The sequence below is a fragment of the Macrobrachium nipponense genome, chromosome 31, assembly GCF_015104395.2.
Source record: "Macrobrachium nipponense isolate FS-2020 chromosome 31, ASM1510439v2, whole genome shotgun sequence".
NCBI lineage: Eukaryota > Metazoa > Arthropoda > Malacostraca > Decapoda > Palaemonidae > Macrobrachium > Macrobrachium nipponense.
The window spans coordinates 57,434,231-57,457,386 of NC_061093.1; the positions used below are offsets into that span (position 1 = coordinate 57,434,231).

The 23,156-nt window shown below is 36.9% G+C and overlaps 2 protein-coding genes and 1 long non-coding RNA gene across 7 annotated transcripts in view; 2 read left to right on the forward strand and 1 right to left on the reverse strand.

Annotated features, from left to right (window-relative positions):
• Positions 1-7,242, forward strand: part of LOC135207003 (B-cell receptor-associated protein 31-like) — a 36,396-nt gene extending 29,154 nt beyond the window's left edge. The window contains exon 6 of the mRNA XM_064238630.1: positions 5,450-7,242. Within this exon, the coding sequence (XP_064094700.1) occupies positions 5,450-5,601 (152 nt within the window). The 3' untranslated portion in view covers positions 5,602-7,242. The remainder of the gene's footprint in view (positions 1-5,449) is intronic.
• On the reverse strand, positions 7,237-15,073 carry LOC135207002 (zinc finger protein 333-like). Of its 5 annotated transcripts, XM_064238627.1 has the most exons (9): positions 14,986-15,073; positions 14,028-14,191; positions 12,677-12,903; positions 11,033-11,900; positions 10,777-10,844; positions 9,645-9,785; positions 8,914-9,058; positions 8,168-8,279; positions 7,237-7,535 (listed from the first exon to the last, which is right to left on the reverse strand). In XM_064238627.1, the coding sequence occupies exons 2-9, from the start codon at positions 14,041-14,043 to the stop codon at positions 7,457-7,459; spliced, it is 1,656 nt and encodes a 551-aa protein (XP_064094697.1). In that variant the 5' UTR covers positions 14,044-14,191; positions 14,986-15,073; the 3' UTR covers positions 7,237-7,456. The 5 variants fall into 5 exon arrangements, 3 of the variants coding, with proteins under 3 accessions (XP_064094697.1, XP_064094698.1, XP_064094699.1); XR_010312859.1 differs by lacking the exon at positions 8,914-9,058 and having other exon boundaries at positions 9,640-9,785; XM_064238628.1 differs by lacking the exon at positions 8,914-9,058.
• Positions 15,074-16,370: 1,297 nt separating this feature from the next.
• Positions 16,371-23,142, forward strand: LOC135206557 (uncharacterized). Its single transcript, XR_010312784.1, has 3 exons — positions 16,371-16,642; positions 21,985-22,223; positions 22,995-23,142. It is a non-coding gene; the product is annotated as an uncharacterized LOC135206557 (long non-coding RNA).
• The last annotated feature ends 14 nt before the right edge of the window (positions 23,143-23,156 follow it).

A 23,156-nucleotide genomic window follows, 5' to 3' on the forward strand; every position in this document is an offset into this window, starting at 1 on the left:
TAATAGAGGCATAGAATACGGCCTTATATCCAAGAGAATAAAAATTTGAGGGAATCTCTTCGATCCTAGAGTTTTCATTGCGATCTCTTTCGACTAATACTAATTCGTGATTATTGACGAAAAGAACGAAGAGGGCAAGATTTCCTTTTCTCTCTCTGGATCGGAGAGGAAAGAATGTAGTAGCAAGACTTGCTGTATACGACTACTGAATGACAAGTCATATACCCATACCAGAGTTTGCCTTTGTGGTTCGCTACGGAATTATCTATATCCTTACAGGTTTTTTCCTGGTAAGGACTTTGCTTAAAAGGTTTGTTACGACAATACCTACTCAGCTTCGGTATTAACAAAGGTTGTTTGGCTTAAATTTGCATTATTAAGAGCTTCCTTAGGCTCGAGAATAATTTTATTATATTCCTTCATTGAATGAAGTAACTGGCAACTCATGATGAATGCAGTCAGGCAGCGAGCGAGACTGCCGGGCTGTCATTCTAAGGCCAATACTGAATACAGTACCATCCGGTTCTCGGTCATGAGTAGTCGTTTACATCTCTCTCTCCAACGGGATCGAATGGTTAACCGTATATCCCCCCACAATCATGGACTTAGTCTCGAATGGAGGAGATAGTTAAGCTAACACAAATAAAATATTGTCTGCCTTTTGCTAAGAAGCTTTCAATAAGAAAGATATTATAACCTTTCAATGCTGTTTACCGTAGGTAACATATTAAAGGATTCTAAGCAGTAGAACATTATATTATATAATGCTCTCATGGCTTACGAAAGCATGGCTTATTAGAATACATGCTTAGTGAGAAGTGTATGTAGTAGAGAATTCACTTTAAGACTACGGATGGTCAAGTCTTCGAGAAACGCACACAACCTTTTAGAATCGGATATTGCTCAAGAGAAGATGGATGAGTGGGATGGGAAACATTCTCTTCGGGGCAGAAATGGTTTCCCATGAATGGACTATACTTCGTATATAAGAGTTTTTCCTACTAAGAACGGAATTAACATGTGAAAGGAGGTCGGGTACCATAAAGGCACAGATGTTCTGACACATAACATAAAGAGAATTAGAAGAAAGCGCCAGCCTGGCGCAAAGCGCTAGAAGCGCCAACCTGGCGCAATGCGCCAGAAGCGCCAGCCTGGCGCAAAATTGCGCCAGAAGCGCCAGCCTGGCGCAATGGGCCAAGAGCACCATCCAAGATATTTTCTCGTTTTAGCGAGTTATTAACCTAAGAATCCAGTAGCCTCTCGGACAGCAGGCTCGGTAACGGCAAGAATCGTTCCTGATTTCGTTACCCTTTTTATGACTTAGGCCAATTCCACGAATCTCTCATATCGCAAAGTGCATGAGAATCTCTCTTTTCGCTCCTGTTCGACGTTTAAAAAAGAGAACCTATTTGGAAAAACAGACAGGGAACGTAACGATCCTTAAGAGGTTCGATGCAAGATATTTCATGTCCGTGAGAACCTTCTCGATCGACGATAATAACTGTTAACGTATGTCTAACATTTATTGGAAAGAGTTGTGAGAACCTGCGGAAAGTCTTCTTCATAGATCTCTTAGCAAGGTAGAAGACGAACAGGCTTCCTATAGAATGCTTCCTTGACCTCGAACCAAGAGAGGTAGCAATATACGCCATCTTTAATTTATAGAAAGGGGAATATACTATAGTCTTTTTTTTCCCCTAAATATAAATATAAATTCTTTACAGAATTTAAGATAAAGGGCGTCAAAGAAAGAGAAGATAATACTTTATGCCTCATTTTGGCCTCAGAGAGGTTGGATCACAGAGGTCACGTTCTTCTCACAGCATGTTTTTGGAGAAGCTCTTTTCCAAGAGAGTCTGGATATTCTATCAGCATCTATTATTAAATGGACCTTAACAACCTCTCCACTCTGAGTCTGTCTGCATGCAGACTGACCAGAAGTGGACATAAATGAGAGGATTTTTCAAGGTAGATGACAATAGTCATGGCCTAGACATAGAATTGCTGCAGATCGTGCTAGAGGGAATGAGGAAACTGTCCTCTTCCGATACCTCTGTGAACCACATAGCGGTTTTTTCTTCCCTTTCAGAGGGAAGAATCACCTTTGTATATATCTGCTATCAAAGAACGCAGTAAAAGGCTATACTCTGTCTCTACAAAGGGAATTGGAGATAGCAGAGGATTAAGATCTTCGGGATCTTATACGATATATACCTCAATATGACAAGAGTAGGATATCATGTACTTCTAATGGGGATCTTTTTGTGGCCACAGATTCCATGTTCCGACAAGATGGAAACTGCTCCTCATCAAACTTCTTTGAGAAATTTTTATGAGGGAATTCTTTGTTCTCTGGGTCCTAAACGACCAAGAAGACAAGTGAATTTTTTGAGCATTGGAATCTCGCGCATCAGATTCTATGGAGAAACTAGACAATGGGTTCTTGCCAGCATAGTATGTCTAGCAAAAGAACCTGAAACCCCCTATTCCTGATTCAATGTTTCAGATAGAGGTTTCGTTGTCCAGGCAGAGTACTTACGTTTTCTATCAATACAGTAGAATGGTTCAAACGTTTGCCTACAGAGTCTTTGGTATGCGATGACAGCTCGAAATGCTTCCCAGAATGTGACAGAGGATACAATAAAGAGCTAGAAATCAGGAGTACTCCCAATTTCAGCTCGGAGTCTCCTTCGACTTCCAGGCTTCTTCCCTTCCTTCGGGCAAGGATAGGGAAGATTCTGCAACGAGAGGACCCCTTTCAACATGTAAGAAGAGATCTCGTGAGCACGGAAGTATTCAAGAAGGACCCTCCTCGGAGGAAGACTCTTATCTCTCGTACGGTTAGATATCCTAATCGCGTACTGGATGTAGCTGATTACAATCACCTCCCCTTACCGGAGGAGAGACCAAAAGCTCAAAGTGACAGAATTCTTCCACCTTCTCCAGTCTCCTGATAAACGATTTGTGGATGTTAAGGACTTTTCGGACAATATAGCGCCAATCAGGCGCCAAATACCAGAAAGGCAAGACAGCGCCAGAGGAAGACAGTCCAAATAAACACTGTCATTGTCTGATGAGGAGAAGGAGCGTGCCTCCAGCCTGGCGCAGATGCGCTAGAGGCAAATAAATCGGAAAAAGTGTCCGATGTGGGCATCGCCAGTTTCCTCGAGACTCTTTAACAAGCTCGAAGCTCCAGCAAGTGGGGAGAAGTCAGCCAGGCGCCAGGCAAGCAACATGCGCCAGCCAAGCGCAAGGCGTCAGACAGGCGCGAGGCGCCAGCCTCAGCGGCGCGAGGCGCCAGCCAGGCACAAAAGCCAAGTGCTCTAGGCTTCATCCAGAAGGAAGAATCAAATTTCAAAGAAAGCCGCCCTGGTCTTCTTTGGAACAGTGTGATCTCTAAAGCACTTCTTAAGTAACTTGATGATTCCTTCAAACAGCTGAGAATTAAAAGCGCTTGAAGTGCGAGCTTTTAACAATTCTTGTTCTTTCCATAACAATATGTCGTGAGAGACATAATAGCTGTAATTTACGGGAGATGCAACTCTGTGTTGTCTTCTCTTTGCACGAAGGAGGTCAAGTTGACCCTACTGAGAGACCTTCTCTCTTGGTTACGTGTCTACGGACACGCTTGCTGGGATAGGGAGCCGACACTGATCCTTAACTAGTGAGTTAAAAAATTTTATTTTAACATAAGTATACTATTTTCTTTGGGTTATTTGAAATGAGTTTGGGGATAGCTCTTTTCAAATTAAGCACAAACCCTCGTGTTAGGATCAGGTGATCGGGATCGGTGTTGTGCTCCTTAATTATGCCAGTAGGCATAGGTGTTTTGTCATGTAAGTGGATAGGACCCCTTTGACAAATAACCATTAGATTCTGTCAAGTAAGTGGATAAGACCCCATTGACAGATCTACAAGAACTCTTAGCCATAGGTCACATCCTCGCTGAGGCTCTTGAGACGAAGCAGACTCCTAGCAATAGCTAGGAGGTCAACCCTTCGTCTAAACACATAGGAACAAAGGTTTTATTTATTTATTACCTACCTACAACGTATGTTGTTTCCTGTCTATTCAGTAAATTAGGCTGTCTCTTACCCTCCGCCAAAGGTGCCAATCAGCTAAGTATATATCGACAGGTAAGTTGAATGCATAAAAATGTTATTGTCATGATACATAAAAAGTTTTTATGCATACTACCTGGCAGATATATACGGTTTATGGCCCAACCGACCTTACCCGACCTCCCCTCAGGAGACAGGTGGAAGAGAAAATCTGTCTTAGAAAACGGGAATGATTCCTATTCCCGCCACCAGCGGCGGGGCGGTAGATCACCTGACCTACCTGTAGAGTGTGCCGCGAAATTCGAATTTCTATCGGGGACGACGGAGTCTATAGCTAAGTATATATCTGCCAGGTAAGTATGCATAAAACTTTATTGTATCATGACAATAACATTCTTATTGCATTTTTCATCAAAAAAAAAAACCTTCAAATTTTGATTATTTTGCATTTATTGTGTCATATTTCATCTGCCAGATCAGTGTTGTAGGCATTGGAACCCTGGAACATGCGTTGTAACCCCAGAAATAATTTCTGATTAATATAATTGAAAAGCGCCTTAACCTCGGAACGTCGTAAGCCGAACCCGTCGTAACCCGGGGACTGTCTGTATTCAGTAATATACTGTTTTTGCCAATTAGTTTATACATATAACTCAGATTAATACAAATTAGTAAGATATATTTGATCTTAGTTATCATATAAGTCACTCCTAGTGGTTATGAGTTAAGGAATATCTGAAAGTAGGAAAGACTATGAAATCCAAAGGTAAGGAAGGGAGTGCAAGGAAACTTTTTACCCTGGAGTATAGTTGGAAAATTAGGTTATGTCCCTAACTGTTCCCTTTGTGTAAAAGCTCTTACAGACAGTTCTTACTCGTGTAAATAAACCTTTATACTAATATCTGCAAAGACATATGTATCAGCTTCTGGCATATGTTTGAACACACAATCTTTACTAGGATTAGAATTTGTGGAAACATAAATTGCCAGCACGAACTTGGTCAAGGTGTTTTTATAAGGAAAGTAAAAGGTTGCCACAGATAAACATGATGTAAGTTTTTAGTGATTTTAAAAGTTCAATCTGCTCATTAAATTATTAGTGTTAATTGGAAGGTGCAACTTTTTTATTGGTTTTATTCTTCAATGTACAGAAATAATTGGCTATGTTAAGGTAGTAGACTGTATTTTTGTGTTAAGACACAAGATAGTCTTTTGTATGACATTAAACAGTTTAAGTGTGTATTGTATTGAACTTTTGAGCACTTGAGTTAAATATGCTGTTTTAGCATGCCTTTAGAAATTTAAATGTTTTTGTTTAGCATTCTTATTCTGAAGAACAATAATGCAATTCTCTTTTGTTCTCACACACAATTCGACATTTCTTGCAGAGAACCATCGCCTTGTTGCTGAACGTGACGCTGCTCTCAAACAGGCAAAGGCTGTTGGTCGTGAGTATGACCGCTTGCTTGAGGAACATGCCAAGCTCCAAGAGGATGCAATGAAAGCCTCGGGTGTTGTGGAGTCCAAAAAGGATGACTGAAAATCATCCTGTGTTTAATGCCTTTACCAAGTATTTAGAGCTTTGTGGATATTTAAGAGCTGTAATTGGTGATTTTTGTTTTTTTAAATTTAAAAAGTTATGAATGTAACTTGAATGCATTGTCTAGCTTTGCAATTCATGTATGTGAATTGACGTTTGATAACTATAACGGAGAAATTGTGGAATACAGTCTGGTTGAAATAGTGATGGAGTGTTGTACTTTGTTAATGAATATTAACCATTACATGTGCTTTCAGCAGTGTGTTGAAGTGAATTGAATTTAATGTTTGGCATCACCTATTGTCAGCAACATTGAAATTTAATGTTTCTGCAGTAGTAACTTCATTGTAACTGTTTGAATGAGCTTCCTTTGATGAATGTAATGTCAAGGTTAAAGAAATTAAATTAAAATTTTACTGTAAGTTTGACACCTTCCATCTTTTTTGATGTTTAAGGCTCTTGTTAATTGTCTAAATTTATTTTCTAATTAGAAAATAGGAAATTGGTTTTTTCAATATTGCTGCTATACATTCTTCTTTGTAGTAGCAGTTACAGATAAATGCCACTGTTAATTTGCTGTATTTCTCAAAATTCTGATATGACAGATCAACTTGTGTATTGTAACTCATATTTTACTATGTGGAAAAAAGGTAGGATTGTTTTTGCTTTTTTAGCTAACACATTGAGCTTTAATACAAGATTCCAAAATGTAATCCATTACAGGTCTGTTGAGTCTCTCTATATGTGCTGGGTCAGCCAGCAGTAAAGTGTTTAAAAATACCCATTTTCCTCAGTTTTCTCCCAAGTGATGTTTTCGGTCAAGTCTTCCTCTGCCTTATAAAAGTACCTTTGGATTTCCAGTTGGAATTGCACTTATGGCTATCTTGAAGCATCTACAAGACTTTAGGAAGGGGTATTCAGCTGTTGAGTAACGTTTCAAGCATTGTAACAGCTGTTTATTTAAAAAATTGTAACTTTGTGTTCTATAAGTTAGTGCATTGTGACAAAATGCAAATATTCAATATTTCTTCGATGTAGTTATGAACAAAGCTTCCTCGAGTCTGCATGATTGTAGAGGGTGCTCTTCTAAAAGTTCCTTTAAAAAGAGATGAACTTTATGCTAACTAACAAAATTTATAGTTTTGCATACTATATCAACGATTTTTCTATAGAGAAAACGCAGTCACATGTCAGCATCATATACTGTTACCAACTATGTAAATAACCTGAGCATAGAAGTTCACAGTAACTTAGAATTATGATGATAGAGTATTATGATGATGGTGCATTTTTAGAGGCATTTCACACTAATAATGCATTGTTAGAAGTGTGAATTCTCTATAATTGATTTACCCAAGTTTGAACTTTTAATGCTTTTTATTACATAGATATGTTAATCAGTAATTCTTACAGGCACATGTACTTCAGTGCTCAAGATCTCCAGTGCTCTTGACTGAACTTACTGCCTTTAGTTCATTACTATAACTTCCTTGTCACTAATGTAAACACCAAGAATGTTACTACCTCAAGGAGAGTGATTTACCAATTGTTCTGCTTGTGGTACCTCAACATCATTGTGTTTAAGGACAGGTCTCAAAAAATAATTATGGGGTTGTTTAACAATTAAAAATATGAAAATGTTATTTGGTTTATATTCCTTAGTCTAAATTTTAACATCCAGTGGTTGTTGCTTTGACAAAAGTTGAAGGTATGTGAAATGGTTATGCAAACCACCTCTCTGAAATACTAATGTTCTACCTACAAGAAGGCACCTTGTCAAAATGAAAATAAACTAAAATGCTATACATTTGAATATCTATGCAACAACCTGGGTCTTGTGTGGCGTATATATTAATCACTGCAATTGGTTGTCTGATGTACTTGGAGCATCAGCATCCTCAGTCTTGACCTCAACCAAGTAGAATGTCTCGTTCCTGCAAACACGAATATAAAGTTTAATGCAGCATTTCATTTGGGACTGTCCTTTGATACAGTCAGTTGTACTATAATGCTGATAAAATGCATAGTTGTGAGGTATTTAACCTCATCATCAGGCTGAAATATTGACAAGGCATAAAAATCATTGAATATACAATAAACTGAATGCTCTTGCTAAAACTAAATAAAATAAATAATGATCTTGCTAAGGTGCAACAGGAGGAAAACCTTGCAGTTGCACTATGAAACAATTGTTAGGAGTGTGTGGAAAGACGGAAGATCCTCTCCTCCTAACAATTTTTTTCTCGGCAACCACAATGCTTTCCTCCTGTTAAACATTTAAAAACTTTACTCAAAATTTACCTTTAGGTCCTAGTGGTTGGCATTTAGCCTAAATTTTATAAGTATTCCAATGCAATATAAAAGTGAGTCGGACAATGTGTAACTACAAACCCAGTCCTTGTGTACCAAATTCTAAATCCCAAACACTTCTAAACATCTTTTTAACATGCAAAATGTTGGGTTAATTACAGATACTAATGGGTTTGTATGTAAAAAAAATTTTCTCGACATATATTGACTTTGGAACAGAAAATATTCACTCATGCCAGATGAAAACAAAACTTACTCAGGAGCATCATCCCATCTTTCTTCAGAAAAATGTTTGCCCATGTGATGCACAAGTAGACCAGGATATATAAATCCCTTATTGCACTCTCCACACTGGTATTTCTTTTTCCCTGAAATGAAATACAATTATGCTTTAGTTTGCAAGTGTACAAAATATTAAACATAAGCCTACTAATATGATACTGTACATGGTTTTTAGAACAAGTTTAATTTCCATATATTACATACATCATTACCTTTGGCAGCCTTACTTTCTATACTGTACATCTGTTCAAAATATTGCCCACTAGAGAGACTTATTCTATTCCAACATTAAAAAGGAATTTTCTATCATATTTTAATTTTTTTTTTTTCGGATTCCTTCAAACTTTGGTCAAATCACCAAGAGGCATTCCTGTGACCTGTGAGATTAGGCCTTACATATGAGCAACATGAACATCAGAAAGCTTAGGTATAAAAAAAAAAAAAAGAAAGTAAAATCAGTAACAAAAATTATCGGCTTTATAAAATGAACCTACTTAAGCCAACGAGATTGGAACTATTACATCTAAAGCTCAGGCAATGTAAATGTAAGTTTTCCTTGTCTTACTATAAAACTACATTTAACAGTACATAGTACTTGAACATCACTCGCTTATGCATTACTCATGCAGATACATCAATGGTCTAGTTAAGCAATTATAATAATAATAATAAAAACAATCACATGTTGTGAACAACCCCTCAATGATATGAAGACTCCACCTGAATGAGTCTGAAGATGATTGTTTAGTTTTGACTTTGTACAGAAACGCTGTGGACACTGCGGACATTCGTGTCTTTTTGCACCATGGTGGCTTAAACGATGGGACCATAAATTACCCCTTGACTTGAAACAGCTTCCACAAAACTGCAAATAAGGAAACATACAAGATGTTTTTTCTGGATATCTTACCAAATATCTTATCATAACAGATGAGTTTAATTTGAGAGCCAATTCATTAGTAATTACAACAGCAAAACCTTTTGGAATTGAAATTAGAATATAAAATCTAGGCCATAGGGCAAGTGCTGGGACTTATGTGGTCATTCAGAACTGGAAATAATGTTGAAATAATTGTTGAAGAGGGTGGAAAGCAAGATGGAAGAGAATACAAAAGGTACAGTATCAAGAACGACAGCTTCAAGAGAAGAGTTATCATCTGTCACCGACAGCAAGTTGTGATACATCAACTTCTACTAATATAATCTACAAGATATCCTAGGATTCCTTAAGGTAATTAACATTAATTTCCAGTTACAATAATCAATGAATTAACCAAAAAATTTCATCAAAAGCTTAATGGCCAAAGGTTTTCATTTCCTGCATTAATTTCTGTAAGTTATGCATTACCTATTAGGAAACAATCTTATGTTACAAACTTATTACCTGAAAACCTATTGTACCCAGTATAAAAATAGTAAAGGTGTGATAACCATATTCATACTAACCATACCTCACATGGAAAGCTTTTAGAATTGCTATGCTTTCGTAAATAATGTGTCTTTAAGGATTTAGAAAATGCAAATGTGTCATTGCAAAGATCACACTTGATCCGGACCCCATGGACACTGCCTTCATGTCTTTCCAATTCTCCCTGCAAAGAAAGAGATACAGTAATCACTTGGAGTTATTTCTAAGTGGAATATAAAATTTAGGCCAAAGGCCTGACACTAGGACTTAGGTCATTCAGTGTTGAAAGGGAAATTCAGGTGTAAAAGGAACCGGAGGAAAACCTTGCAGTTGCATTACGAAAGAATTGTTAGGAGAGGGTGGGAAGTAAAATGGAAGAAAGAGGATATGAATGGAGGTATAGTAACAAGAATGAAAGGCATTGCAGCTAAGGGCTGAAGAGACAGCAAGGAAATTGCAGTGCACTTCACTCGGGGCACTGTAGTTACTAACCTTTTTTGAGGCTTTGAGTTAAATACTTGCTTAAATTGTAAAAAAAAAAATGCAAAACTTGGTTCTAATACTGTTACTGTAAAGAATAACAATTACAATTTCAACTAATACCACAATATATTTTTTACAGATACATATGCAAAAAAACCACTAGACATCAGTGTTCAAAAAAATTTGGATATCGGCTACAAAATATTTCCTTCATCTCCCCGCCCTTGTTTTGCTGATCTTAGCAAGTATACCACTGCCAACTTTGATTCCAGCCAAACTGGGGACTCTGAGCAGGACTGACTTTGATGTAGCTAAAGAATGAAATGGTTGCTTGCCCCTATGTCATATTTTCTAGGGGCCAATCTGCACTGCTATTTAAGAGGTTACTGCGGATAGAGCCAATGCATTGTTGAGGGATGAAAAATGAGGGAAGAGAATGACAATATAATCATCATTAGTGAGTGGTTATATTTGAACAGTACCATATTTCCCCTTTTAGGGAATATATTTTGGAATAATAGAAATAGTATAGTGTCCAAGTTTCTATAAAAAAATTTATTAAAAAATATATAAAACTACACAAGATCTCCTGGTAAGTGGTCTCTTAGGATGAAATACAGACTTCAACATGCAGTTAATCATTCTTATAATCACTTTTCTATTAAAGAGTAAAGCTAGATGTTTTCTCTTACCATGTTTGTAAATCTTTTCCCACAAATACAGCAGTCTCTCGTTTTGATGACCTTTTGACAGTCTGTACCTGTAAACAAAATATTTTTCAGTCACTAGAGAGATTTTATTAGTTTTCATTTCTAAGGTATTTTACTATAAAATATAGCAATCATATAACCAGAGTTCATTATAATGGGTCAAATAACTTGGAAATATACAGCAATCTTTTAAAAATGTAACACTTCCTGAAACAGTTAAAAGCCTAGACATTATTACCTTTATCCTCCGCAATACAGTTTTCCATCCCATCAACACACCCAACAACAATATGCGTTTCCACATTGCTGTTGGCTGGCGATAAACGTTTGTTACCATCTATCTGGTCAGTCCCACTATACAACTGCGTCACAACTTCTGCTTCTTCCCTACTGACACTCACTGGCAATAAATCAAGCATCTTATCATTGAGGGATGACTTTCTTAAGATGCCTGATGAAGATATGACCTTTGACACAACATCCTTGCTCCAAACAAGTTTTTCCTCACTTTCCACAGTCAGAACAAGTTCCCCTTTAGCTGATGGAAATGCTGATTCATCTGGCTCACAAAGTACAGTTATAGCCAGTTTAGAATTTTCGTGCTCCTCACCCTCTGAACGCACAGAAGCTTCATTCCAGAGCTCTTGTTTACTACAGTCAAACTGCAACACAGCATCTTTCTTCATGTTTACCTTGGTCCTAAAATCTTTATTGAGAGGCCCTTCAATTTTTGAACATTTCTGGTCTACTACTATATCTTGTCTTACTCTTGACACTTCGGTTTCACCTGAACTTTTTACCTTATATGCTTCTCTATCATCCGTTCCCTTTACCAAACTCTTAGGGTCTTCACAATACGAGTTCTCTTTTTCTTCTAAAGGTATCTCTATTACTTTGAAAAGAGTTCTGCAATTCTTATCTCCCATACCAATATTTGAAATTTCACTCAAAGTAAGTTCAATGATGTCTGATGAACTACATCCTTTCTTCAAGAATGCCCCTGCATGGTCTTTTTCAATGTGTTTCCCTAAAGTTTCATGGTTAGGGAGCTGGGCTCCACAGTACTGGCATAACTGGAAACTGGCATCAGATCCCAGAAGCTGTAACTGGAAGTACAAAGAATCCTTCATTACAGAATCATTTTCTGTGACATGGCTAAATATAGTGGCTAAAATATAACTTGATCCATAACAAACCCATGGTTGACATTAGTCTACAGTGGTTACCACTGACTCACTTTTCTGACTGCACAAGTGATAAAAATAAAGAGAAGTTTTTCTTACGTTGGATATCAAAAGATGGAAATTCAAGATTTATGAGAAAGAGAGAGAGAGAGAGAGAGGAGCAGAGAGAGAGAAGAGAGAGAGAAGAGAGAGGGAGCAGAGAGAAGAGACGAGAGAGAGGGACATTTTTTTTAACCATCCGAGTGGGCAACCATACAGTACCTGTATTCTTTGAAACCAATCAAATGGGCGACATTTTCTACACTTTGCTGTCAATATATCAAGATAATTGACAGTTAGGTTACCTCTCCACTTGCTATGAAGCTTCGGAGAAGAGTGGGAATTGATATGTATTCTAATTAAATGTATACATAACTTACTATAGAAATTCATAAATATTGCACTAATTATAGCATGGAAAATGTGAAAAAATTAATAAATTAATATCATATCTTCTATAAAATGCAGCTAATAGGCAGATTTTTCTAAAAAAAAAAAAAAAAAGTGTATATATGTTCCATAGAAAAATCCACACAGGTGAGTCCACGAATCCGGAACCGAAGAATAGGCAGAGGTCTACTGTATACCTCAGGAAATTATTGACATGAAATAAATAACATTTATCTTAATCATGGCACAATTAATCAAAAATACATTACCTGATGGCGCAAAGCAGCATGTTCCAGTAAGTCTGACTGGCTAAGAAGGCAACAATTACATATTGAACAAACAAACACATCTTGGACATCAACAGACTTGTGGTGTGCGCAAATATGGGAGGAGAGAGATTTTTCTGAAGTGAATGTTTTGAAACAATAGTCACATGGATACACCTTGCAACTTTGTTCATATACCACCCTTATGTGAACAATAGGAAGGCTGGAACCTGGAATGCAAAATATAAATATGTATAGTAATCAAAGCAAAAACTGTAAATGGTAAATTTAGAAACAAATTCAGGATAATATGCACTCTTCTTGGATATACAAACCTTTATGTTGATTATAATTATACCCTTGGCAACTGCTGATCCAGTTGTTAAATTTTGGAAACTAAGTTGTGTAATTGTATATCTACTATTTAAAAGAAAAGGGTTTGTACGCTCACAAGAATTATATGAACTGGAATGAATGCACATGTACTACAGTACCATTGCAAAACTAACATGTACTTTAAACACAATAATGGAAAATATTTTATTGCAAGATAGTAATCACTCTAGCAATAATTAGGATTCACACTCATCACCATTAAACTTTGTAGAGTTATCTTACTCCTACAGGCCTTGCACAGAAATGCCTACACATTTCCCATAAAAATTAATCCTGCACTGTTGAGGAGTACAAGGTTAGTTAAGAGTTGAGAACTTTGTATGTATCCTAATACTATACCTATTAGGTTAAGATATGTGTTGTTGCATACATAGTAAAGTTTTCACTGGAAAAAATTTAACTTCTTTTTCAGATACAATAATCATCAAGAGTCCAAAATGTGCAATGCATATACATTTTCCTTATTCATTGACATTATAATAACTTGAATCTCTTATGCAATATTTTTGTTGCAATTTTGAATCAATTTTATTTTTTATCTATCTTTCTCATGGTACAGGGACTATGACACTGACAAAACTTTGAGATCATTGGTTATATAGCCACTTTCTGAGGTGACCAAGTACTTCTAAACAGGAGCAAAGATAAGAGTTATTAACATTAACTTAATCAATATGTACCTTCACCTAGTTTTACTCTAGCTAACTGTTCAATGTAGGCTAAATACTTATTACTGTATACTAAGGGTATGTGTAATCCAAATTGACCGACAGCTTTTTCCGTCATGTTTTTCAAATTATTGTTCGATGTAATTTTAAACTCATTTGATTTAACAACTCTGCTTTTTTTTGTGATTTTGAAAGGACTAACCATCAATACAGTACCGAGTTCAGGTGGCAAGGGGTAATATTCTCTGATAGTTAACCCATACAAAGAATACTTTCTGTACCAAAATTACCTTCTGAGGTAATCATTGTGAGTCACTGATGCTCCAGGATTTACAGTGTTATGGAATGCATATCAACACCATGGCATGAATAATTGCGTTTCCAGCTTCATTTTGGCCTTTGGTCTTCAACTCTTCTAGCGAATGTCTCACATTATATACTAGGTAGTCGTTATCTGTGAAAGTTAAAAGAAAATTAAGGGAAAAAAAATACCATACAGCATAATAATATTATGACACTGATATGAGAAAGAACTTCAATGGAAGAGAAAGTCATGCATTTTGAAAGTGATTGTGTCAAACATTAGGGGAAACAACAGAGTGGACTAGCTGATCCAGTCTTGCCCGCTTGTTGATCCACCCTCCGAAAAAGTACTTTAACACGTCCTGACACCGGAGATGGGCACCAGTCAAGAGTCATTGGTGGTGGGAGCAACACCTCGAGACCTCTACTCTCCTTTAGAAGTAAGCAAGAGTACTTTTTTGGAGGGTGGATTAACAAGCGGACAAGACTGGATCAGCTAGTCCACTCGGTTGTTTCTTCCTTGAGATTTGGTAGTTCAATTATTAGCTAGGTACTAACCTCGCCTTTACTGGGGACCCTTTGAGAATGGGGGTTTTTGGGTGGGGGGGTAAAACACTTGGAGAGAGAGAACAGACATGTTATTGGCATGATGGCTACCCTGGAAGTCATTCGGGAACCATATGTTTAAGAAAAGATTGGCTAGAAAAAAAAAAAAAACATTATAATAGGAACTACCTATACTAACCTAACCTAGTAGTGGGTCTGTTACTTAGTTCGGAGGGGGGGGGGGGGGGGGCAAGAACCCCCGGGTGAGGGAAACATAACAGTTCTGAGGTTAATTACAGTCGCCCGACGAAAAATAACGACAGTTTCTTGATAATGAACCAAAATACCCCAGAATACTATAGCAAAAATAAACTTCCGAAGTAATAAGCCGTTATTTACCTCGAAAAATAGAGAACAGTTAACAGACGCAATCACCTGACTGAAATGACAGTCGTAGTAGTAGTAATAGAAAGGTTTACCATATGTAACGGCTCACCTCCTCGTCTTATTTTGCACTTGGTTGTGCTTTTGAATCTAAATATCTATACATTTATGTATTTTGTTTGTCATCTTGCTGTATTTCATAGATGTATTTTGTCATTTTACTATGTCTTGAATCTTCTCTCATATCCCGAGAAGAGCCGCTGGAGCTATGATAAAAATCTTTGAAATATTTGACTTTTATTTTATGTTGTGCCATATATATTTGATAAATCCTTCCCACTCTTTAATTTACTCTCTGGACAAATATGTGAACAGTCTGATGCAAGTTATTCGTTTCTCTTTATCACCCTGATATAACAATAGTCTAATTTTGTTCCTAATATTGCTGTATGCTTCATAAAAGTTAAAATGCTCAAAGTTGTCAATAAACTGTTTACAATATATAGTTTCTTATAATTTGTTTGCCTTCAGTTTCCTATATATTTTCAACGTTGCCTTTCCATTTATTTCCCTTTGTCTTACTCTTCTGTCTCTCTTAACCTGTTCAGTTCTGCTTCTACCACCTGTTACATTTAATTTCTGGCAAACCTCAAAGTAGCTGCGATACGAAGCAAGTGTTAGAGAGGATGGAAAGTCAGATGGAAGAACGAGAATATGAACGGAAGTACAGTAAAAGGAATGAAAGAGGTTGCAGCTAGGGGCAAAAGAGACACTGCAAAGAACCCTTGAGTGACGCGTACAGTCCACCATATACCTCACCTTCGTCTTCGAAAAGTTAATGTACTACGTCAGATATTTCATACCAAGCTAGTACATATATAGTTATTCTTGATAATTAGGTGCAATTTATTACTTTTGCCTCTCAATAGCATCACTGAAGGAACTACTTTTATACATTAATCTAAGACATACCAGAAAAAACAATCAAATCAGTTGAACATAATGAATAGCGACTTGCAATAATGATCAATACTTAACACAATACTACACCAAAAAACTGTTGTCAGTAATTTTACCTGAAGAGGAGTGAGGAAAATTAATGGCCAACTCACGATCTAACAGTACAAGCTGATGATGATGATGATGATGATAATCAACTTTACTCCCTACCAAGTGGTGGGATTCCCAAGGGGCGAAGCTTAGGACCCATCCCTGAGCTGACGTATGGAAAAATTGCAACCAGTTGCCGCGTATTGCCTGGATAAATTGAGCCTTGCTTGTACTGCTTCTGTATAAAACTGTAATTGACTGTCATCATCGACACAAACCTATTTTGAAAGAACACTTGTCCAAACTAAGGAGTTTTTGGTGTGGCTGGGAGTCACTTAACGATGAGATTATTAACAGGTGAGAGCAAAACATGGAACTGGTACTAAGAAAACATTCTTAGGTAACACCAACGTTTTTTTTATATATATATAACCAAACCAACCGTATGGCGCCTGCATTCGCCAGCACAGCAGTCTCCCAGACCAGTAAGTCACAAGGCCAGTTATATCCAGACTGACTAATTGCCAGTCAACGGACTGTTTGCAGTCAACAGCTACAGCCATCACTCGGCCACGCCTTCGTTTTTGACATTTCTCGTCTCAACGTCTTACGACCCAGACAGGTGAGACCAGTGCTGCCAATTGGTATGTGTTTACCCTCCTAAACTGGGTATAAGACTTACAAAAAACCGTGGAAGTAAGTGAAATTAGCGTATCTATTTGTAGCATATATACATATTAGAGCAATTTTATCATCATTGCATTACTATGACTAAAATTCATGGAAACAGTTTGTAAATGCATCGGCGTATGTGTGAAGTTCCACTAAATTGGCGACAATGCGTGAGACAGATAATTGTCATGAATGTAAACACTTGCACGAAGGTAGGTTAGGCCTAACGCTTGCTCCTCTTCCCTTCTCCTATATGGCGTCCTGGACATGCAGAATGGGTTACCTTAATGCAATAATATATTACATCAACGCATAATGGATAGTTAAAGAGCTTTTAACCTGAATAACGCACTAGCACACTAAGATGGGTAATAACTGCTCTTCTTCCAAACTCTGTGAAGCTGTTAATAGGATAACTGGCTGTCTAGTCCCATCTCCTTCTCATTAAGAAACCAATCAGCAATAATTGATCATTTGGCAAATCGTTTGACGTATTCTACAGTTTGCGTGTGTTGCTTTACTGCCTCTGGAGCAATGAGCATTGTGACCCATGAATCCAGGGCAAAATAATTGTCATATACCGGTGGCTATCATGGTAGGGGTGGGTTGATGCCGACGCGAAGTATACAAACACTCGACGGTAGAGCCGAGGTAACTTACACCTTCCTTGATACACCAGTGGTATTGAACGTCAGCTGGTACAGTAAGCGTCAAAAGTGAGGCTACAAATTTCAAAATTGATTGTACTACTTTAGAAACTCTCGTGGGGTTGCCAGTTAGTATATTTTACTCCAATTATTGTCATCCTCTATAGCTGATAATACGTATCAGTGATTAACTGTAGAAGTACAGAAAGTATTTCCCCATTGAATGATCAATGTTAGTTCAATAATTGTTAATTAAAAAAAAAAATTCCCCATAAAAACATCGACGCTCTCAATGTGTGATATCGAGTGTTCACCATGGGTGGGCAGCAGGAACGAGGTGCATAGCATTGGCTTAATATGATTTGTAAATTAACTTTCTACTTTTATAGCATTATATCGAAAGTTATTATGATTTATTTTGATAAAGCACAAAGATGTTTAGCATCTGATCAAATGAAATATGAATAAGACAAGTTGGTGTAAAAAAAAAAAAAAAAAACGAAATCCAAGTTATAGCGCGTCTAGCATTGGCTACATGGTTAGGCCTATTTCAAGAATCAATGAAATATATTTTCCAGCTTGTTATTTAATAATTTCATCGAATTCCTCAATTGTGCAAATTTTTGCGTGTGGAATTGCGTTCAGGGTCGCATCAAACAAGTATTTCCGTAGGTTTCCACCTTTTTTTTCAGTGCACAAGTGTGAATATGCTTGGCGAGCATTGTTTTAATTCGAGTATCTCCCGTTATGCTCTCTCTCTCTCTCTCACAGGACCTTTTATCTATACTCTGTTTTTTTCCATCTGTCCATCCCCGCCTGTGGTGTTTGCGCATGGTAACACTGCGTCCTTGGCTTTAAATAATATCATATTTCGAATATTAACGGTAAGTAATTCAAATACAGTAAATTATTAAAACACTCTTTCAGTTGCAAATGTACATCAAGATATCCTTTTATTTACCTAAGACTTTCACATAGTGAACTATTTAAAGCCTGGGACGCAGTGTTTAGCCATGCGCAACCACCACCAGGCTCGGATGGACAGATGTTTATAGTCCAGGATTAACCAGAGGCCTGTTTTAAGAATTGAGCACTAGGCCTATTGGTCATGTCGGGTGCTTCTATATATATATAATATAATATACTTATATATATATATATATATATATATATATATATATATATATATATATATATTTGTATATATAAACTCCAGGGGATGTCCATTGAATACGAGATGTAATAATGACAAATTTATTCTAAGAAAAAGTTTCGCACATTAAATTCTCTGTGCATCATCAGTCTGAAAGAACATAAAGACACATTTATAAGTTAAAACAATAAAAGTGCAAAAAACAGGAATTCACATATTCTAAAAATAGTCTTAAAAATTATATCAAAGAAAACAGTAAAAAAACAGGTTAAAAGAGACTGCTTAAGACACCAACCGTTTCATTGTGAGGAGAGAAGATGGAATGAACTAAGACACGTTATGACGTTAAAATAAACGACTTCAACTATGCCATGTACAGAGTTGCTGAGGACGTATTACTGTTGAGGAGGGAACAAGGGTAGTTAAATGGTCAGGTTGTTTGACATGGTCTATTATGGAAAACTCTTCTTTTTGTACTTCTATTTTGTAATGAGAGGCATGATTCCTGATGTTGGAAAATTCAGGTTGTTTTATTCTCTGACCAGTACGAAAGCTGAAGCCCAAGTGAGAGCAATATCTGACCCTTAACAGCCTTCGAGTTGATCCGACGTAAGAGCCCGGACATCCAGGGCATGTAAATTTATATATAACGTTGGATCGCATAAAAGGCTGAAGGCGATCTTTATAGTTAAAAAAAGGAACCAATTGTGCAGGGATTGCTAGATATGAGCTTAACTTTAAGGCATGGTATCTCATGTTCAATAATTCGTGTGAGGCTGGATGTAAATTTTAAGTCAGAAATATAAGGGATAGTGACATTAAATAGTCTTTTGGGGACATTAAAATTAGGTATTGGTGGCTGTAAGAATTTCGTAATTATTTTGTTAATGTTTTTGTTTTTTTTTTTTTAACAATTTCGAGTGGATATGAATTAGATTTGAAGAAACCCAACAAAAAGTAATTTCCATGTGAAATAGTTCCCAAGACGAAGAGTATTTCAGTGCTCTATTAACCAAAGTGTGAATAGTATTAAGTTTAAAAGATTGTTGATACGAACTATAATAATTGTTAGTCAGTCCAGTAAAAGTACGTTTTCTATAGACTGACGTGGAGAACTCAGAGTTAGATCTGGTAATTTTCAAATCTAAAAAAGGTAAACAATCATCGTTCTCTACTTCCATTGTAAACTTGATATTAGGATGAAAGTTGTTAATATACTCTAAAAAAGAATAACATTGCCATGGGTGTTGAAACAAGGCAAAGGTATCATCAACATATCTACGATATAATGAGGGCTTAAAGTTAGAATCTCACCGGTTTAAAAACTCAGACTCCAAATGAGACATAAAAAAATGTGCAAAAATGGGGCCTAAAGGAGAACCCATATCAACTCCATCGACCTGCGAGTAGAGTCGCTGATTAAATACAAACATCGAATCTTGCAGTGCAAAATCGAGTAATTGTTTAGAAATAGCCCGATTAAAACCATGGAAATTTGTATCTTCGTCAATAAATATTTTGTTAAGTATAATGTTGATGGTTTCATTAAGAGGTACGTTGGTAAACAGTGACTCAAAACGTCAAAACTAAACCATATAGTAATCTCCATCTTGGTCTGGTAATCAGTTGTTGAAAGTCATATCCATTTTTTGAAGAATATTCATTATTACTATATTCAGACAAAAGTCCAGCTAAAAATTTTGAGATAGAGAAAGAAGGATTGTTACAAGCAGCCATAATTGGTCTTAAAGGTAGGTCAGGTTTATGAATTTTTGGTTGCCCATAAAGAACACTAAAAGATGAACCAGTGACGAACAGTTGTTGATAAGTAGTTTCATTTATGATGTTATCATTTTTAATTTTCCTTAGAAATCTGTTAATCTTGTCTTCTCGCTTATATATATCAAGAAAGGAAGGCTCGCCATGGGCCTCAAACTTCGAACTGTCAGACAAGATAGTTTTCATTTTTTGTACATAATCGTTCTTGTTTAGAATAACCACTCCCTTACCTTTGTCTGGTTTACATATGATTATGTCCTCTCGTTTCCTCAAATTCAATAGCACTCTTAAATCAGCAGGTCTAAAAAAAGGTGTCCACTTAGTTTTTAGATGAACATATGTTTTATGGACCAAATTAGAAATTTTTTGTTGGAGGTTAGCTATGTTTTGATTGCATTCTAGTTCAGTTAACCTTTGAAACATAATTTCAAAAGGTAAAAAGAACCTGGCATAGTTGGGTCTAAAGGATGGAAGCAAAAGTCTAAACCAAACGAAATATACATTGGTAATATTGGTAATCCTGTGTTGAACAAAAATTTCAAATTGTTTCGTTTCTATAGTTTGAAATAATTACTATACTTTGAAATAATTACTATTACCGTCATTTTTCTTATGATTGTTATAAATATCATAGATTTGATATTTGTGCATCATATGTTAGCTTTAATTTGCTTGATAGAGTTTTCAATGTAGGAAAAAAAAGTTTTTCAGCAATGTGTCGTAGTTACCAGTTAGTGAATTTCGAACGAAATCCTCTGAAATTTGTCGCTTCACTTCTGGAACGTACTGTACCATAACAGTTTTCAATTATGATTCCCCCCCTTCGGTGATAGTATTTCCAAAGTAGCGCGAATTGGATATATATATATATATATATATATATATATATATATATATATATATATATATATATATATATGTATATAATACATAAATACTTACGCTCAATATGAGTGTATATTCAATTGGTTAATTGAGTAAGTAACATAAGTAATTCATGTGGGTCAATAAATACGAAGGATTTGATTTAGCGAAAGGAAATAAACAAAAAACTATACTTAATTTGAAATCATTTTTGAACACATTTTACCCTTAAATAAATAAAACGCAGCATCTGTTCAGTCCCATGTATAAAACAGAGAGAGAGAGAGAGAGAGAGAGAGAGAGAGAGAGAGAGAGAGAGAGAGAGTAAGCACTCCAGGTTCGAGCCTTTGCAACGGCGCCTCTGACGTGCCCATGTTTACTTTAAACTCAGGAATCCGGACCTGGCTTCCAGGACCTTGTATTCATCGGCAAAGGAGCCTTCCTTTACATTGTCATCTGGGCATTCAAGATCCACAGATGCCCCGGGGGGCATTTGGCAAAGGCACAACTGAGTCATTAGGATGCTAGAATGTTAAAAAAGCCATTTTTCTCTGTCGTTAAAATGAGACGTGGAAAGAAAACTTTAAGATGAAAGGCAAATGTCTGCCAATTTCGACAGGTCTACGTTTATGCAGGTACTTAAGCTTTAGACTCATAAGCATATACCATTATGTTTAGCTCTGCAACTCTCTCTCTCTCTCGTTCACTGCAAGTCCTTGTCCCTCAAGTCTCGGACTTGTTCGAAGTTATTCGACAAGATGATTCGGGAGTTCCCTTACTTAATACACATTCTTACAAGTGTTATCATGTGCTTACCTATAATATTATTCTCATTTTTCTCTTTTACAGTCTAGTGAAGAACCACGATGCATCATCATCATTTGCTTACGGTTGGAATCCTCGTGATTTCTGTCTGGCGGTCGGCTGAATCTTTCCCTAGGGAGGCCCCTCGTGGACCACAGGGGGGAGGAGGGGGAGGAGGAGGAGGAGGAGGAGGAGGAGGTGGAGGGTTGTTTCCTTCACTACAAAACAACGGCCTGAACGTCATCGGGATTTCTGGTGGGCACGATGCCCAAAGACCAAGCACGGTAGTGTTTAAAAAATCGAAAAAAGCACAAACAAACTGGAGAATAAATATATTCAAAACCACCTACAGTTTCGGAGTGTCATGCTCCCTCTTCAGTCTTCAGTGTCTCCGCACTGGAGAGGGAGCATATGGCGCTCCGAAACTGAAGGTGGTTTTAAATATATTTGTTCTCCGGTTTGTGTGTCTGTGTTTTTCTTTTTAAGTTTACGACTTCTATAATGATCTGTTATCATCACGGTAGTATTAGTATTAATTTCTTTTGTCTGTAGTACATTTTCGTAAATTGTAATAGGATAGTTTTACACATGTAGGTCTAACGCCCAGGGTTTAACGATTCTTTTTTAAGACTCGGCTGTTTCGTTGGTATAAACTAGACTTAGATCTCTGGTTTCAAAAATAATATTCCATGTAACTAGACACTTATGAATTCTACAGTTTCAGGGCGGGAATTATGGAGATTCAATGACACCTTTAAATATCATTCTTTCTTTAGACTAATCATACTCTATTGCAACATTTCAAAATGACTGCCAAAGTTTTGTCATTACTTCCCACTTCTGTTTTCCAACCGGGGAATTAAGACAACTTTTCGTTACTCTCAAACATCAGTTTAAGTAAGACAACGTGAACCGTAACACCATATTGCGAATCTTACGCGCCACTTTGAAATTGTTGCATGGTGTTTTTACGTTGTATGGAATTTTAAAATGGTCGTTCTTTTGCTGTTCATTTTCATTAACTTTCTCAATTGATTTCGTAATTATTCCCACAGGGAGCTTTAATCTCAGACGCGGCTAGCAACTACCGCCCTCCCATCGTCTTCGGACCTAGACTTAGTACTACTACTACCCAGTGGTCTCAGCCGCCTCGCTATCGGTACCATCCCAACGGAGGTTGCCGGCAATGGACTCCCTGGAATCCGTCGTGTTTCTTC